This window comes from Tachypleus tridentatus, chromosome 7 (assembly GCF_004210375.1).
Source record: "Tachypleus tridentatus isolate NWPU-2018 chromosome 7, ASM421037v1, whole genome shotgun sequence".
In the NCBI taxonomy this organism is placed as follows: Eukaryota; Metazoa; Arthropoda; class Merostomata; order Xiphosura; family Limulidae; genus Tachypleus; species Tachypleus tridentatus.
In genome coordinates this window covers 9,142,432-9,161,846 of record NC_134831.1, presented here as the reverse complement: position 1 = coordinate 9,161,846, position 19,415 = coordinate 9,142,432, and the positions used below count along the sequence as shown (strand labels likewise).

The 19,415-nt window shown below is 34.1% G+C and overlaps 1 protein-coding gene across 1 annotated transcript in view; it reads left to right on the top strand.

The window, feature by feature from the left end:
* The window catches only part of LOC143255065 (uncharacterized), a 155,481-nt gene extending 136,456 nt beyond the window's left edge, over positions 1-19,025 (top strand). Inside the window, exon 3 of the mRNA XM_076510114.1 lies at positions 18,675-19,025. Coding sequence (XP_076366229.1) covers positions 18,675-18,697 — 23 coding nt within the window. The 3' untranslated portion in view covers positions 18,698-19,025. The remainder of the gene's footprint in view (positions 1-18,674) is intronic.
* Positions 19,026-19,415: the final 390 nt, after the last annotated feature.

The window sequence follows — 19,415 nt, the reverse complement described above, 5'->3', positions numbered from 1 at the left end:
GCTGAATGGTCAAGATGCAAAAAAAGGTCTCTCTCAACGTGCCATCGCTGTTGAGATTGGGCGTAGCAAAACTGCTGTTGCAAATTTCTTAAAACATCCTGAGGGATACGGAACGAGAATTTCAAGCGATCCGCCCAAGAACATTTCGCCGGCGTTGAGCAGGAGGATTCGACGGGTTGTCCGCAAAGTCACCAGCCGATCGTTGAACCAGATTAAGTCCCTTACGGACGCGGAATGCAGCTCAAGAACAATAAGACGGCATCTACGAGAAAAACTTTAAAAACCGTAAACGTCTTCAAAGGCCACGCCTCCTTCCTCATCACGAAACAGTTTGGTTAAACTTTGCTGAGAAGCACCAAACATGGGACGATGAAAAGTGGAAGAAGATTTTGTTCTCTGAAGAGAAAAAAATTTAACCTGGATGAACCAGATGGCTTCCAACGTTGCTGGCATGATAAGGATATCCCACCGGAGACATTTTCTACACAACACAGTGGAAGAGATTTCATCATAATCTAGGGTGCTTTCTCCTTCCATGGAACAATGGAGCTTCAGGTTATACAGTGGCGTCAAACAGCAGCTGGATACGTTCACATGTAGGAGAGAGCATCCTTATTAACTGAAGATCCTCGCTTGTGTGGAAATGACTGGATCTTTCAGCAGGATAACGCTGCAATCCACAATACCCGCAGGACAAAGGAATTTTTCATGGCGAATAATGAGATTCTTTTGGACCATCCAGCGTGTTCGTCCGAACTGAACCCCATTGAAAACGTTTGGGGGTAGATGGCAAGGGAAGTCTATAGAAATGGACGTAAATTCCAAATAGTGCATGATCTTCGTGAAGCCATCTTTACCACTTGGAATAACATTCCAGCCAGCCTTCTGCAAACGCTTATATCGACCATGCCAAAGCGAATGTTTGCAGTTATTCGGAATGACGGCCGTGCAACTCACTAGTGAGGCCGCTTGTTGGGCATTTCCTACCCTGTTTAGGACTTCTTTTTGGTATGGTTTTAAATTTTTGACCAGCTAGTATTTAGACTAATTTCATAGTGTTCACATTTTACCTATTAAATGCTAAAAAAGTCGGGCGTGTGTGTGTTCTGACTACAAGTTAATCAAGACTTTATTCAGATTAGCAAAAGTTATGCTATAATAAATACTTATTTCTGGTTAAATCATTTATTTGTGGTACATAAAACGTCGTGGAGTAATGAAGTGATAAGTGTGAAAACGTGATGTCACTCACAGATTTATTCACTGTTTAGTGTTTTGTTCTTTCTTTATGAATTATATTTTCACTTCTTCAAAACAAACCACTTGGATCGAGCGTGGTCTAAGAGTCAGAATAGCGGATTATGAATCCGAGGTCCATTTCTCGCAATCTAGTGTTACATTAGGCCTATGGGTGTGATAGTATGAAAAGTACTGGCCAAACTACACTGTTAGATTGACGATGGGTGCTCTTTTTTCCAGCCTTTCCGTTCAAAATGTCACCCATGGAAGCTCAGTCACGAAGCCAGTTTAAAACTTTATGAATGACTTTTACACAATAGCTTATTGTGTATATTCTGTTGGTATATATCGAGTTATTATTAGTTTTATTACGTACTGATTCACGAGTATGTGAAGACTGATTTTAACTGTGTTAATTGGTGTTTGTTTTTCCTTTCGTGGATATATTTTCTTGAATGTACTAATAACGTGCTGGGCTGAGTATCGAAAATTCCACGGTTTTCTGTTTCATAATATGTTGCTGAACATACATCACAGCTGGTAAACTTCTGTTTAGCAGTTGTAAATAGCGTAGATGTCTCTGACCTTACTGTTTAGCTCACATATAAGACACCATTCATATTGAAAGCATAAATAATTTTGACACATTATCTCGCTTTATAATATGCTGTTTAATAATGACCATCGTAATTAAAGAAGTTTTATTAATGATAAGAAAAAGAAACTAATTATTATTTGAATAAACAGAGATCTTAGAAATATTTGTACTTCCACTAAAAATAACTTCTTTCCCGAAAGCAGTGTAAGACTGAGAGAATTTCTCTTGAACTTGGTTTCTATATAAATGAATTAATTTTACATCGTAAAAAAAAAACACAAAAAGCCGTATACTTCAGTCTCTGTTTTACTTACGGTTTACTTCTTGTTCGCTTTATCTTATTTCTACAATGCTTCACAAAACTACTATTTTCCATTGAATAATAAATAGGATAAAATGTTTTCCTTTTAAACTATTTCCTCGTTTTCTAAACGCTGTTCCTTCTCTTTTCTCTCCTCACTCAGCGAACATACTTTCGTTATGAATAATATGCTCATTACATAATATTTTCGTATTTTAAATAACATTTCTAATGAAAATGTTTTCGTAGGCCGAAACTTTGTACATACAACAGAAAACTAAGGCAGTTGTTCTTGCTTCATTAAAATATGTAACTTACTTAATATATACCAGAGACACCACCATAATTTTTATTCCTATATCATTCAATCAGTCCACTGTTATGCCTCAGTCCTTCGTATCTCCATTTAATCGATTTCTAGGCCTTGTTGTATTTAGATGAAAGATGCATACGTTCCTATACGCATACGCTTCTCTCGCTTTCTCCATCTATACTTTTATAACTATCCAGATATGTTCTTGTAATGCTACATATTCAAGAAGTCGTTGTGAGTTAACTGTAATGCTACATATTCAACAAGTCGTTGTGAGTTAACTGTTATTTATTTACTTATCAATCTGACGCGCTTAAAAATATGAGATAATTTAATGGTCGTAATTCAACGCTGTTAAACTAACATTTTCAGAGCTGTCAAATCTCTCGAAGTAAAAACCTGGAGATTAAATGTATATTCCCAGTAATATTAAGAGTTTTCAATACTTGTTTAATATATAGTTTTATTTTAATTGCCAATTGTGTATCTAAACTTTCTCTCCAACATCCGTACTATATTTACTGTATATATATATTTATATATTCTAACGAGCTACGTGTTTATTATTGCAATAATCATATTTCATTTTCGCGGTTCGCGAATAAACCCGAGTGTCTTATTAACCGATCTCAAAGGTTAATTCACTTTTCCAGCTTAATTATTTGTTAGATATGTCTTAATTTGAGCTGTCTTTAGTTGTCTGAAAAAAGAAGTTAATTTTACCAAGCACTCCAAAAACTCTCTGAAATACGAAGTGAAAAATTATAAAAACTAAATGATCATTAATCATGAACTATTCAGTTAAAGATGATGAAGTGTGTTCGCTACAATCATGCTAATATTCATTCAAATGCCTTTATTACCAAAGTTAAAGAATATAGAAAAGTAAAAAATATCTTTATCACTTAAGTTATATTAATTAAATAATAGAATACAGTGAACTACGAACGTTTTTATAACTTAAGTTAGAGTATATAAGGAACTAGGAATGGAAACAGTTATCTGTTATAAAATGGATTGGACAGAGTTTTTAACTGATACATTTCTAAGCATAAATAAATCTGAAAGATTACGACGCTGAAAACTTGGTTTCGATACCTGTAACGGGCATCGCACAAATAGTCCATTGCGTAGGTTTGAGATGAACACATCTTGTGGTGTTAGTTTGCTATTGGTGTTAATAGAGTAATGTTGCTAATATATTTCGAAATTTCTAAACAGCATACAATTGCACATATTTTTACTCCTTTGAGTGATGATAACACAGCATATAATACAATCAAAATAGCCATTCATTAAAATAATATCACGAAATATTTGAAACTTAATAAATAGGAAAGCAGGAACGAAATGCTGATATTAATGTCGTTGAGTGTTTTTATTTGAGTGGCCATTTTAATAATGATACAAGCTAATGAATGTTTATTCCTAATAGGATAAATATACATAATAGGATAAAGTAAACGAACTTTGAAACTTAAATAAGCTCTTAGAATCTGTTATTTATTTATTTAGGCACAGTGTAAGGGTTACGAAATACGATTAAAAAGTAGAAATAATTCCTAAAACTAGTATGAAGTGTGAACATTAGTGAAAATGCTGGTCAGAAAGTAGTTACGGTGAAGATGTAGAAGCTTTCAACTCATGCGTTATGTACGTTCTCCAAGTGTTAAGTATGAAAGAAAAATCAGGTTAATTAAATAACCAAAATACCCAGAAACTATATGTTCCTGAGAATATATCACAGTAATATGCCATATTCAAATATATCACAATAAGATGCCTTATCCAAATGTATCACAATTAGATACCGTATTCAATTTGGACAGTTGTATGTGAGCTAAATACAAATTTTAGGAACTGAGATTTTACCCTGTCTTAGCATAAGATGTGTATGAATTATGTTGCACATTTGAACTTCTTGGATCGACATAACATGTAACATAATGTTTAAGAAGAAGAGACTAAAAATAATTAAAGCCAGCTCTTATCATTCATAAATCTGTCAAGCTTTGTTTAAAATCCACTAAACTTTTCTGTCTCAACAACATCAGAATCCCATTCCATAGGCCAGTCACCCTATTAGAAAAATAAAATTATACTTGCTGAAGACGGCTTCTACCTTGTTTAAATATCTTTGTGTCCCCAGTCGAAAAGCTAAGGTTTCACAATTAAATGATATGATAATGTTATAGGCTATGTCTTAATCATTGAAAGATTCAGAACTACATGCTATTTCTGGTTTGGCTTGTTTTGAATTTCGCGGAAAACTACTCGAGGGCTATCTGCGCTAGCCGTCCCTAATACAGTAGTGCAAGTCTAGATGGAAGGCAACTTGTCATCACCACCCACTAAAAACTCTTGGGCTACTCTTTTACCAACGAATAGTGGGATTGTCCGTCACTTTATAACGCCCTTACAGCTGAAAGGGCGAGCATGTTTGGTGTGACGGGGATTCGAACCCGCGACCCTCAGATTACGAGTCGCGTGCCTTAACCACCTGGCCATGCCTGGCCTGGTGTTTCTGGCTTCACATTATTTCATGCTGAACAAAAATCACCTTTTGTTGCCAACCTGGTCAAAGCAAAGTGATATATCAGTGTAACACAGAGCTCAAAATAGCTGTAGACTGAACTACTGTGTGTTTGATGTTTCCGACTAAAAGTAGTTCTAAATTAGAATATTATAAAAGCACAAGGAATAACAAGAAAAATATACGCTGTGTCAACTACGCTATAAATAACGTACATTTACTTCAATTATATTTAATTTTACTTGATAATCGTGAATTTAAAGTTGTTTTTTTATCAAACGGAACAATTAGCATGGTTAACATGTTTACGAGTTTAAATAAATAAATGCACACCAACTGGCGATAGTTTTGAAGCACACAGACATCTGTTAATTTTTACTAAACAAAAATTAGATTTTTGTCATTAGATTCCATCGGATGTTTTTTCTAATTACAATAAAATAAGGTTATTATATTATTCCTCTATTTTCATTAACTAACTCTGTATATAAACTTCCCAGACACTGACGTAATTCTAATAAGAACGACTAGCAAACAAACAGTACTCATTATGGTGACTTGTTAACATTGCAAACAAACAGTACTCATTGTAAAATATCAGTTATGGTGACTTGTTAACATTGTACTACAAAGAATATATAACGACACGTAAATCCACCAAGGTGTATCTGCAGTCATTAGGCGAACACTGAAGTGATATCGTGTTTTGTGTCCGTCTGTCATAATTCTGTCTCATTTTACCGTTTTGAAAGTTTTTACATAAGAAACATTACCACACAACACGCACACACAAAACTACTGTTTTTCACATATAACTTGGAAAAGTGTTTCAAATTAGGTTTCTTCTTACAAGATATTATTAGTAGTATTTTCATAATGGACTTCAGACTTTATGTGGTTTTTATTTTTACAGATAAAACATTATGCCAGTGAAAAGATTCGAAAGACATAACATTTTGACATCTCTGAGCCATTGTGATGCTACACATATCCTTTAAATAACTTGAGGTTATGTGTAGAGAATGTCTAGTATCTACAACCTTACGTATTATATTAGAAAAATAAAGCAGCTGATTACAAACTAATTTTTTATTCTATCAGATTCCACTATAAATTATGTATTTTATACATTTAGTTCAGTATTTGTTACAAAATATACTTTAGGTAACAGAGTTACTTGACATTCCTGCTGTTAGAATTTGTTACACTGGATGAAAACAGTAAATCCCTGATACTAATGTATTATGACAAATGTAACTATTTATAACGGTGCTTCAATTGTTATTATACAAAAGCAAAATCATTGGATTTATGTTGTGATACAAACGTTTTGTTTTACTGATAAGTATTTTGTGGTCTGTCCTTTGTGTATTTGATGTTGGAACAGCGAGTGGATTTAATTACCCGTAAATATTTTAAACACGAAGTTTACTTTGATACATTGACACAGGTAATTACACCCATAACAAATTACTGATCTCCAAATAACCGTTGTTCAGAAGAAAAAAATATTTTTTTTAGTCTACATACCTTTCTGGCACATTAAGCACGTGGTTTAATACCATGACAATGCTCAAGTTTTCGCAACTATTGACCAGATCGTGGAAGTACCCTTTACTGACGTGGAAGTACCCTTCACTGATCAGGCTGGCATATAATTCCATTGCTAACAATACTGATCGCATAGAGGTGCTAGCAACTTTAAAGCTTTGTATTGAAAAGTGTTTCAATATAAAATCACAAGAGTCGAGGTACTTTTTTACTGTTAAAATATCGTAGTTAACTTCATAGTGACCATAAAGAAGTCACGAATTTAAAATGGGTGTATGTTAAAAACTACTTAGTCTCCTGTGTTAGGTGAACCACATCTTACCAGAGAAAAGTAGTAAGAAAGGAGTTAATGTTTTACAAATTAAGTTAATAATTTTAAATTTCTTTTTATTTATTTTCAGCTATACAGTAGTCTTATCTTCGCAGGTATCAAAACCAGAATCTTAGCATTATAATTCCTATGATTTACCACTAAGCCACTGGAAGAACAACTTGTGGACGATGATTGCTAAATGTTTACATTTTATATTTAAAAACCAAAACTGAAACATATTTAATTACGTTTTGCTTTAAGCAAATTATTCAATTAAAATCTTCATCTTATCTTATGATTATTTTTTTATAAAAAATATTTTCTACACTATTAAAATACTAAAACAGCCCTGAAACATTAACATTTGTGAGTAGTGTGGTTTATTATGAGGTGGTATTACTTATACATTACTATTACACACAGTGTTCTACCTAATAAGGGTACATTCAAAGATTTGTAGTTTACGAACTAATAATATAAATAAGCTAATCTCACTGATTAATTCTAGTACAAGGAGAAATGGGAAGCGACATTGACAAGGTTCAGTTTATTACTGAACTCTTAAGAAACCTTTCATTGGCCAGTAAAGAATTACGTGATTTAAACCGTTATTGTGATATAGTGTAATTCATTTTCTTTTGCTTTGGAATTCAACAAAATGGCGTTTTGGAGATGATGATGCATGTTTTTTAATTTCCTTATTTTTTCTTAAAAGCAACAAATTCAGACATATTTGGTATCGTAAAATATTCAACCATGTCTCGAATATTTTAAGAAAGGATATTGAAAACCTATTACTAGATACAAGTTTAAGAGTATGCTCCGTTACATACGTCATGTTATTAAAACAGAATGCTGATGTAAGAAAATGTGGATCAGTCTGTTGGAAAGGCGCCATTACATTAATGTTGAAGCAGGTTTTGTGGGATTGCTTCAATAACTGTAAAAGCCACCATATATTTTAGCGAATCACATCAATTATGGCACACGTTATGTTTTAAGAATTTCTCTGCAATAAAAATAGATATTGTTAGAAAAGTAGTTGTTCCAGAATTATATTTTACCTTTAAAAGTTAAATAACAAAACTCTGATGTCAATAGAACCTTTATTCTGTTGTTGTACATCAGATGGTTTGATGTCATTGCACAGTTTAAAATATACAAAACTTCCTGTACAAGAATTTCGTAAATACAACCACATCATATAAAATACAAAAAAATATGGCATAAATGTTTTCCAAAGTTGCATGCCTCCATAGTGTATGTGTCTTTTCTTACAACACAACTGAAATTCCGGAATTACCTTAAGGTAATTTTGTACGAAACTTTATTCAACTTAGTACTTGAATGTCTTCTTTTTGGTTTCAGTTATCATGAAACCATTCCGATGACATGGTAGCTGCTATAAATAATGATAAAACATCACTTGGTTTTGACCTTAATAAAACGGCTAGTGTTGTGAATTGTAGAAGAAAACACACAACAATTCTTATGATAAGAGTTCCCCTGATGGGACAGCAGTAAGGCAACAGACTTATAACGTTATAATCCAGGATTCGATTCCCTATGGTGGATAGAGCAGATATCCTACTGTGGAAGTGAAAGGATTAAGTTGTATTGAAATTGTTTATGTAAAATGGACTTTATAAAAAAAGTTATTTAAAGGTTCTGGTCAAGCACTGTCCAGTAGCTAAATATGAACCATATCAACATCACACAGAGTAAAAAATCTTCAAAGGACCAGCTAGAAGAATACTTACGTTACTACGATACAAAGATAGCTATAATTTTTTTATGTAATTGCAATGAAATGTCGATGGTGGGACAACTGAAAACATACGTCACATCTAGGAAATTAAGTTCCTATTTACCCAGTGTCTTATATTTACTTCCAATGCTATACTGGTGTTACATGTGTGGACAGATGAGCTGATTTGAGATCATTGTGAATTATACGTCACATTAAAGTCTGACCTAGTAATAAAGCAAGTAATATATTTTGTCCGTAAACAATACCAAAATTTTCGTGCTACGGCTTTTTCCTTCTATTTTAATTAAATACGTCACATTAAATTTAAGTTTTAAGAATAAATATAAATTTTGACGAACGAAAGCCTCATGAGAATAGTCATTGAAAAGTAATTTTAGTTATGACACGAAATGTGAAATATAATATTTTAGAAACAGCTACGAAAGCTTATTTATAATTAGGTAATTGAAGCTAATTTATTGTAACCGTGGATTAACTAAGATCTTATGTTAACTCTGTTAACCGTGAAGGCTTATGATTGTATTCTGTATGTATATTATGTTGCTCCCGTAAGCCATTCTAACCTTTGCATGTCTTCTTTTCGCTTTTTATTTCCGTTACGTTAAAAATTGAGTTAGCTGTTGGTTGAATCGAACGCAGGTTTTCTCATATATGATAAGATATATAGGATGCTGTGCTGTGTGTAGTACAACTCTGATTGAAGTCAAAATAACCTAGATCTCTGTAGACGATTTTAGTATAAAAAATTAAATAATATAATTCAACACTGAAATTTATTATCCAGAAAAAAAAGTTGTAACAAAATTGTCTTTATAAATGATATTAAATAAAAGGTGGTTGTTCATTATAGATAAAATTTATATTTATATGTTACTCTTGCCATAAAACACTCAAAATAAAAACATTTCTATCAAATATAAATATTCATATTTCTATGTGTGTCTAAGCATTTTTTGTTCCGTACTTCGCTAATGATGTTTTATTTACGTATTATCGACCTGTCACGTGCCACATCTGTGTATCTTGTGTTGTGTTCTACTTTCAACTGACTCTTCTTCCAAGCCAGTTGTATTTTGTCCTTTGTCTGAAATGGGTCTAAGACCGAAACGTCTCAAAATAAATCCGCTCACTAAGAACACAGAAAGCATTTTCATGTACTGCTTTTCCTCGTTTAGTTATATTAAAACTTAATGTTATATCTTATAATAATGTTTACATTTACATGAACACACAAATTACCGATGGCACTAGCTTTCCTTTTCGGCTACATAGATCTATGAGTCTTTATATTTTATGGCATTTGCCCAACGAGATAGATACAGTAAAAATATACCCCAGAGGGAGCAGGAGGGTCTATATTTTCTCATGTGTATGTGTGTGTGTTTGCTAGCATGATTCTCAAAATGACTGAGTGGATTAAAGCGAAAATTGGTTTATATTTGGAGCATGGTCCCATTTAGAAGTGTTTAATTTTTGGAGGATAAGGGCAAAGATTAAGGTTACGAACCTCCCGATCTGTTAACAAAAGCAACAATTTTCCTCACAATATTTACTATATAAGTCTGTCGAAAGTGATCGTATTTTGACAAATATGGCGGACAAATGTAAAATAATATTTCTAATTGTTTTCCCAAAATGTTCCGTTTCTGTTCATAACATACACATAAATGTTCAACTTGCTTGGCGAACGTATGCGCTTTACTGAGTCCTCTCTCGATTTTAAAGAAAAAAATGTACAAATGTACCAGTGTTATTTATTTTCCCAAACTCTTGTATTTATAATTATAAAAAAAACACACAATCAGTTCATGTTTTCTTAAAACCATAAATTTGATAAGCAGAAAAACAAAATTTCCATAACTATGGTAAAAGCAAGTTGAATTAGATGTTGTGATCTAAAAGCATGCGTGCCATTTTTCCGCTGAAACGCGGATTTCCGCGGTTTTCAAACGGCCAACGATCACCCACGAGATTCGTGTAAATTCGAGGAGAAAATATGAGCGATTTGGGGGCCGGGTAGGTGGTTTTTGAGGAGAAATCGTATTTTTTCAATGTTTATTGCAAAAAAAAAAAAATCTGACCGCCATCTTGGAGGCAGTCTCGTGTCGTCTCGTTGCAGGTCTCGTGGTCTGGTATCGTGTGCATACCAGACGATAAAATATTCTCTACGCTCCAAAGAAACAACAGCGATTGAAATGTTTAAAAGGAAAGATGTTCATTTTGATCCTGTAGACAAGAGAATGTGTAAGGACGTTAGATCAGCAGCTTCAAAGTATACCTCAAAGTTGAGGGAGAATCAGAAGAAAAGGGCAGAAAGGCTTGAGGCCTATGGTTCTGTGAAACCTGGCCCAGCCACCTTGGCTAAAGAAAAAGTCCAGAAAGCCGCAGAGGCACAGAGAGCTGCCCATTCAGAGAAGGAGAGAACAAAAGCTCGGAAGAGAGCACTGGAAACCCTTGTCTCGAAAAAGAGGAAAGTAGCCAAGATTGATTAAAGGAAATTAAGTGATTTGAAATTTGACTGTAATTTATGCAGCAGAGCAGAAGTTGATATCAGTGACTGAAAAACATTTTATTATTATCTGCAGCATACAGTGCCAGTGGTTTATTTTAAAGCATATCATTAATTTTATTTTGAAGCAATGCCAAAGCTTTCCTTGATTTGCTGTTTCAGTTTGTATTGTGAAAGAATGAAAAATATACTGATATTGAGGTACCAGTAATTTACTGACAAGATTGTATAGATGAACAAGTTTTACTGTAGGTAGTCATGTAGAGTAATTTTAAGTAATTTGAAATTTTAATGGGAACATGCAGCAGAGCAGTAGTTGTTGATGTCAGTGACTGTACAAAATTTAATTTCTGAGGCATATCACTGATATCAGTAGTTTAATATTGAACCATATCAGTAGTTGAATTTTTAAGCCATGTCATAGCTTTCCTTCATATGCTGTTTTAGTTTGTATTGTCAATTTGTGAAAGAATGGAAAATTCACTGACATTAAGGTACCAGTAGTATAATGACAAGATTGCATAGATGAAAAATTTGAACTGTTGGTAGTCATGATTAGTCAAAAGAGTAATTTTATGTGATTTGAAAATTGTATGGAATATATGCAGCAGAGAAGTCGTTATTGGCAATGACTGTAAAACATTTAATTGACAGCATACCAGTAGTTGATGATGATGATGTTATTGATGACAAAAAGGATAATAATGAAATTATTTGTATTTGAAATATTTACTGAGTTATTTTGGCTTTATTATCTCATATTACTTATATATTTTGATTTAGAAAAAAAATAAACTGAATAAATAGTAAACAAACAATCTTAAATTTCATTTATTTACTTTTTATTTTATTTGTTAATTTTAGATATTTTGATATATCTTCTAAAAAATGAATGCAAATTAAAAGAATAAATCAATCTGCTAAAAACTGTAAATGAAAGTTATAGGTTTTATTAGTTTGATTTAGTCTTTTAATTTCTTTTTGTTATTTTATATGATATATATTGTGTACTTTTCCAACATTGCAATGTCAAAAAACATAAAGAATTTATGTCCCAGATTGCACCAAATAACACCAAATAGCATCCATTTTTTTTTTAATTTCACGGGGGCGCATGCCCCCGGACCCCCCTAGTTAGGCGCGGCTGCGTCGCGCTGTGGGGCCTCTGGCGCCAAGCTATATACCTTTTTCTTTTTTTTTCATAAATGTTATTGGCATGCCTGTAAAAGAAACGGATGTGTGTAGATACAATGTTTTACATTAGTTGAAGCTTGAAGTAAACGATAAGATGTTTATAAAAATAAAAACAATTTTTGCTGAATGTAATATGGTTTTATGATAACGTTTAATAGAGTTTGAGATTATCGTGGACTTTATACTAAGCTATTTTTATTCAAAAATGCCACCTTCCAACATTTCAGTGTGAAGGGGTTTCAACCTGTAAGCTGCGGGTTTGAATCCCCATAAGTCGTGAGTCAATCCGACTATCCGTTGAAAAAAGAGTAGCTCAAGCATATGGTTTTGAGTAAGTAGTCCATCTCTATTTAATTAGGGAGAGCTTGCGCGAAACTAAAAAGAAACCAAATCAAACTTTAATTCACACTGAAATCAATAAATAATGTAGACAACTTTTGATTTCAGCCATTTTTATTTATTTATTTAATGAAAACGATCTACAGCTTCACAGAAACTACATGTTTTGACAATTCCTCGTTCTATTGAGGAAGGTTATTGTATATACAGGGTAATCCTATGTGTAACCTAGAGATATATGACCTGACACGTGTTACTGTTTTTTATGTTTCATTTTCTTTCGTTATTCTTTAATTATTTTCCAAACAATTTTTAATCGATCGATATTCCGTTATATCTCGGCCTATTGACTTGAAACGTGGCAAGGTTGTACTTTGGTCCATTACACACAAATTTGCTTTACGACAACGAACGTATGTTATTATAGAAGAATTGAGATTCAAAATAGGTTTAAATAGCTGTTAAAAGTAATGGTAAGGGTATCTCGTGAAATATGCCTATTTTTAAAAATAACCGAACATTGGTTAAGTTACTATTGAATATAAAACCTTTGGGGCTTCATCTTGTAACACTGTTCAAAATGTCATTGTATCAGATATAGATTTCTGCTTGTAAATTTTTAAGTACTTCTAGAACAGTGGTTCTTAACCTGGGTTCAATCGAACCCTAGGGGTTCGGTGAGTCAGTCTCAGGAGTTCCGCGGAAGTCAAGATACACACACTGTGTGTGTGTCCGTTCCGTTCACCCCATCGTATGATTCGTGACGTCATGCTCCACTTGGCCATCATTGGCTACGGCTGATCACGTCACATCACTTGGTCTTGATATCTGTGCTGCAGGGAACTTCGTGCGCTTATCAGTCTACTTGTGACTGTAGTAATCGTGCATCATTTGTGATTTTTTCCTAATCTTTCAATCCCTTCATACTAACTATGTCGAGCAAAAACAGAAAGTGGTCGAACGAATAAGTACAATATGGATTCACGTGTATAACGTAACATGATGGGAGTCAGCGTCCTCAATGCATGATTTGCAATGCCAAGTTGAGCAATTCTAGTCTACCACTGGTAAAACTAAGATGACACTCCCTAAAGCTGCATGGAGATGGGAAATACAAGAACACAACGCTTGCTTAATTCAAGGTAAAAAGAGCCAGGTTCGATGAAAAGGCTACTTTGCCTGTTCTCAGCTTTGCACCCATCGACAAACCGATCCTCACAGCATCGTAAGAAGTTGCGTACTTGATCGCAAAGCAGAGCAAACCACACACCATTGGTGAAACACTTGTAAAACCAGCTGCGTTGAAAATCGCGAACATCATGCTGGGAAAAGCTGCTGAAAATAAGTTATCCCAAATTCCTCTTTCAAATGACACCATCAGCAGTAAAATAGATGACATGAGCGATGACATTTTGGCTCAAGTCGTTGCAGATCTGATTTCAAGCGCAGCAAAATTCATCCTTCAACTCGACGAGACCACCAACGTTTCCAGTCTAAGCCAGCTTGTTGTATTCGTGCGCTATGTGAAGAACGACGAGATAAAAGAAGATTTTTTTATTTTGTAAGCCTCTTACAACAACAACTAAGGCAGCCGACGTGAAGAAACTTGCGGATAACTTCTTCAGAGACAATGATCTTGAGTGGGATATGGTTTATGCAGTTTGTTCAAACGGAGCTCCAGTCATGCTGGGACGAAACTCTGGTTTTGGTGCACTGGTGAAAGCCGATACACCACACATCACTGTAACGCACTGTATTCTGCACAGGCATGCGTTGGTAACAAAAATCTTGCCTTCGAAACTGGCAGAAGTATTAAAAATTGCAGTGGAATGTGTGAACTTTCTGCGAAATAGTGCCCTGAAGCACCGCATCTTCAAAGACCTGTGTAATGAAATTGGCTCTGAATTTGAGGTACTTCTGTACCATTCTAACGTTCATTGTTTATCCCAGGGAAAGGTGCTGAATCGTGTTTTTGCCATGCGTGTGTAATTCGCCCTGTTTTTGCGAAAGCACCAACATTGTCATGCAGATTGCTTCGAAAAATCTGAGTTCATTCTCATTTTGCCGTACATGGCCGATATCTTCAATGCTCTCAATCATCTCAATCAACAGATGCAGGGCGGTGGATTCAACATCATCGAAAGATACAACGTATCTTTGCGAGCAATCCTTTTCGAGGATGGTAGACATAAAAACGAAGAAAAGGAACAGACTTTGTTGCGAAAATGATATGAGAATGGCACTTGCCAAGGTGAAGCTACGCATTTCTGAACTTGTCTCTGAAAGGCAACAGCAAAAGTCACATTGATTTGCAGTAAATATTCATTGAGTCATGTTTTTGTTTTTGTGTGAAATTCATGTTTTGTTGGTTTTGTGCACTAATAAAATATCTACTTATGTTTTGAATTTGAAAATATCATATTTTATTTTTCCAATTACGAAGGGTTCAGTGAATGCAAGTACGAAACTTCCGAGGTTCAGTACCTTCAACAAGGTTAAGAACCACTGTTCTAGAAGTAATATTGTAGACAAGAATATCGTAAGAACCATTACTCCAGGAGTAACACTGTAGATAAAAATGTACAATTGGTATAGGGTCCATTGTTCTGTAGTAGCATTGCAGACAAGAATATCGTAAGAACCACTGTTCTAGACACTATAGTCACTGAAGAATTAGGGGCAAAAACAACAACAACATAGATATACAATTAACAACAGTATAATTTTTATTTAAGGAACCTTTATTTGTAATGTTCCCACCTTTTCTTTTACGCTATCCGAAGACTCTATCCACAAACTTCATGATGTTAAGTTTGTGAGGACTAACTTCAGTTGTTTGTCTGTGGGTAAGATAAAGAGATCTCTGGCAAGGTCTGGGGATTTACTGATGACTGACTTCTTTTCCATTAATAACGAGTAGCAACATTCTGTGTTGATTCGAGGAATAAGGGCCGTTTTGACGTTTGTTTAGCCATCACTCATTATATCTAAATTTCATCAACTTTTTGAAACGTGACAATAAGTGCAATATGTTATTTTGTATCCAGTTTACTGAAATGAAAAATGTTATTATTTTATATGAGAAAAGGATTAGTTCGACGAGTAACTGTTGTTAATCCGAACTTCAATATGAAGTTAATTTAAAAACAAACAATTGCACGATTAGAAGTTGATTTTTCGTTAATAATTACATTTTACTTGTTTTCGCAATAAGTGTTTAATTGGTTGAAGGGCTTTTGTTGCGTAAAACTAACCTTTACTTTCTGAAAACTTTAATATAAAAAAAAAAGTAAATTAATACCTTCAGAACTGTGTGATGTCATGTTCACTCTTCGTATATAACACAACCTTTAATCTAACAAAAGTAGTGTCTGGAATATAAAATCTAACGATGGTATAATAGATAAAGCTAGATAAGCGTTCCATGTTAGTCTATTGCTACATTTTCTTATTAAACATTATCAGTAATACACTCTTGGGATTTTAATTCTCCTTGTATAATCAAAGAAGAAAATAGAAGCTTAAACACGAGAAATATTCGATGAAAGTTCAAAAATAAAACTGGAATAATTGATCGTTTGCCATCGCTATACACATGTATGTTTTGTCGTAGAAAATACAGCTAAGCCTAATTCTTAATATGACCAAATACCAGTTAGTCGTTTTCCATAGATACAGAAAAAATATTTCTAAAGTATTGTGTGCTATAAACAAGTATTACTGAGTCACGAATTATGGTGTTTTGTGTTTATAACAATCATCTGTGACACTTTTACCAACAGTGTGATAAACACTTTCAATGTTTTCTTGTGTCAATATGTATACTTTCTTCTAGAACGTTAAGCCCTTAGTTTCCTGTGCAGGAAGAATAAACTTAGTTTCGTGCACGATCAATGAATTTTTAAGAATTTTTTCTCCGAACGCACAATGCACTCTGCTAGTACAGCTGTATGTCTCCGGATTTACAACGCTAAAATTAGGATTTCGATTTCCCTCGGTGGGTTCAGCAGATAGCCTGATGTGGCTTTGCTCTAAGAAAACACAAACCGAACGCACAAATCCTTTTCTTTCTAAAATATAAAATTTAATGTTTTACCAAAGTGTATTTTACTTCTCATCTTTAATTATTTACTGATCAGTCTAGAACGAGCAATATATGTGAGTATATAGATCACTGTCTCCCGCTAGTACAGCGTTAAGTCTACGGATTTACAACGCTAAAATCAGGAGTACGATTCCCCTCGGTGGGCTCAACAGATAGCCCATTGTGGCTTTGCTATAAGAAAACACACACATATAGGGCCCGGCATGGCCAGGTGGGTTAAGACGTGGGACTCGTAATCTGAGGGTCGCGGGTTCGCATCCCCGTCGCGCCAAACATGCTCGTCCTTTTAGCCGTTGGGGCGTTATAATGTGACGGTTAATCCCACTATTCGTTGGTAAAAGAGTAGCCCAAGAGTTGGCGGTGGGTGGTGATGACTAGCTGCCTTCCCTCTAGTCTTACACTGCAAAATTAGAGACGGCTAGCGCAGATAGCCCTCGAGTAGCTTTGCGCGAAATTCAAAAACAAACAAACAAACACACATATAGTTCATTTCTTTTGAAACTGAAGCTAACATCAGAAAAACAAATAGTCTGTTACGTGAAAATCGATATTCATGTGTGTTACTATCCATAATTGAGTTCGGCCAACGCAAATATTTTTTCTTCTTCAGTCAATTTTCTTTTATATTTTTTTTGTTCTTTCAATTGAAAGTTGTTTGTTTGTTCACTGGCCTGGTATCCGTTAATGAGCTGTCACGCGGGTGGCTGTCGTCACGAAGAACTCTACGACAGATTTGATGATATCGCTCTCCCATAACAAAGATGAAGTGGTTCATGGACAAAAAAAATAAAGTTTCGAAAATTTACCAGAAGTATCTCAAACACCCAGTGCGTGACGCCCAAACGTAGAGACTAGTTCAAAAGTAACTATTGAAGGGCAGTAGGTTCGTTTCTTCATTGGAAGAAAGTTGTTGGCTTATTGATTAGATGTCTGTGTCTACTTGGTTTTTCTTTAGTGCATTATGAAATTTTTGGTTGTTTGCATGTAATTATATGAATTTTGTTTTTGTTGTAGTTGTATTTTTGGCTGTAGATTAAAATAATGCACGAACGAAGAACTTATTCCTGTGAAGTTTGTCTCGAAGAAAATTTTACGTTGAACAGTTTACAGCTTAGCTCTGTACAGAGGTAAAAACATCACGTTTTGAAAACGCTATCTTTAGTTTTAGAAATACCGAAGTGGGCCTAATCCCCCTAACTTTTTACCAATCCATGAACCACACGGCTTCTCGATCCACGATTTTATTGGTTACAGGGTGCTTTATAAACAATTAGTCACATATAATAAATTAAATGTTTTGTCAAATCTTTAGCATTTTCTGAACGATCTTCTACGTATATTTTGATCATTTTTACACCGAATTTTGTAGCACGAAAAATATAAAATTCACCAACACTTATGGACTCCAACGTTACCGAACATAAAAAAACAAAAACTGGTAATATCAGAATTGAAGCTTCCCCTACGTTCTCATGAATTATAGAAACTTCAGAAATTTAACATCGTTTCTTAATTAAAACTTGAAGTTTTTATGAAAGAAAAGTTTTAATTTTGCGTACAGTTACACCAGTGTTATCTCTGCTATCTATTCTTCATTTAGAAGTGATGAACTAGTGGGAAGGAAGATACCTTCAACTCTTTACGGACAGGCATGTTCGGTGAGGGATTCGAATGTATGACCCGTAATTTGAGGCGGCGACTTAACTATTAGGCTAAGTTAAAACTTGAACGAGAAGCTGAAGTTTGAGGTTTTAAAATTTTCCTTTTCTCTAAAAGTAAAAACGACCAATTTTGTACTTACCATTGAAGTTTGTCAGACTATCCTGGGAATTTCATCAGCCGCTATATCTGTAAGTTAGTCATTTATTTTGTGTAATTTTGTTTTAAATATGTTTGTTTCTTTCTCAGAACCACCTGTGGAACGACAGTAAGTCTAAGGACCTTCAACTCTAAAATGTGAGATTCGATTCCCCGCAGTGGACACAACAGATAGTCCAATGTGATTGTGTTTAAACAACACACACACACACACACACACACACTTTCTCAGATAATCCAGGTTTTTGAAAGTTTTTATGACGAAAATTTTTGTCATTAATTTTGAAGCATTTTATATCATAAATTAAGAGGTGGCTGGTTATTATCCGGGGGTTTGAATTTTGAAAAAAAAAATACATATATTATTATCACTTTAAGGATGTGGAATGACGGTCACTTCCACTATTCGATCACAGTACCTCACGAGTTAGCAGTGGGCGATGTTGACTTGCTGTCTTATCTCTACAAAATTAGAGACTGTTTTCGATTAGCGTAGCGCGAAATTTAACAAAAATTATACTACATTATTTACTTGTATATATATATATATATATATATGTATTTTTATATATGTTTATACAGAACGTAAAGATAATTTGAAAAACAATATTCGGTGTGTGTGTCTGAATAACTATTCTTTTAACGATATTAAAATGTGAAGTATGTATTTAGATTTGTTTATCGTGTTATTCATGTTTTCGTGTTTTATGGTTTTACTCTGAAGAGCATATATAAACGCGAAACTGATAAGAAATGAAACTTATATTAAGTCCTCATATCTTTGCATATAAATGCTACATAACTATATAATCTTCTACTGGAAATGGGTGA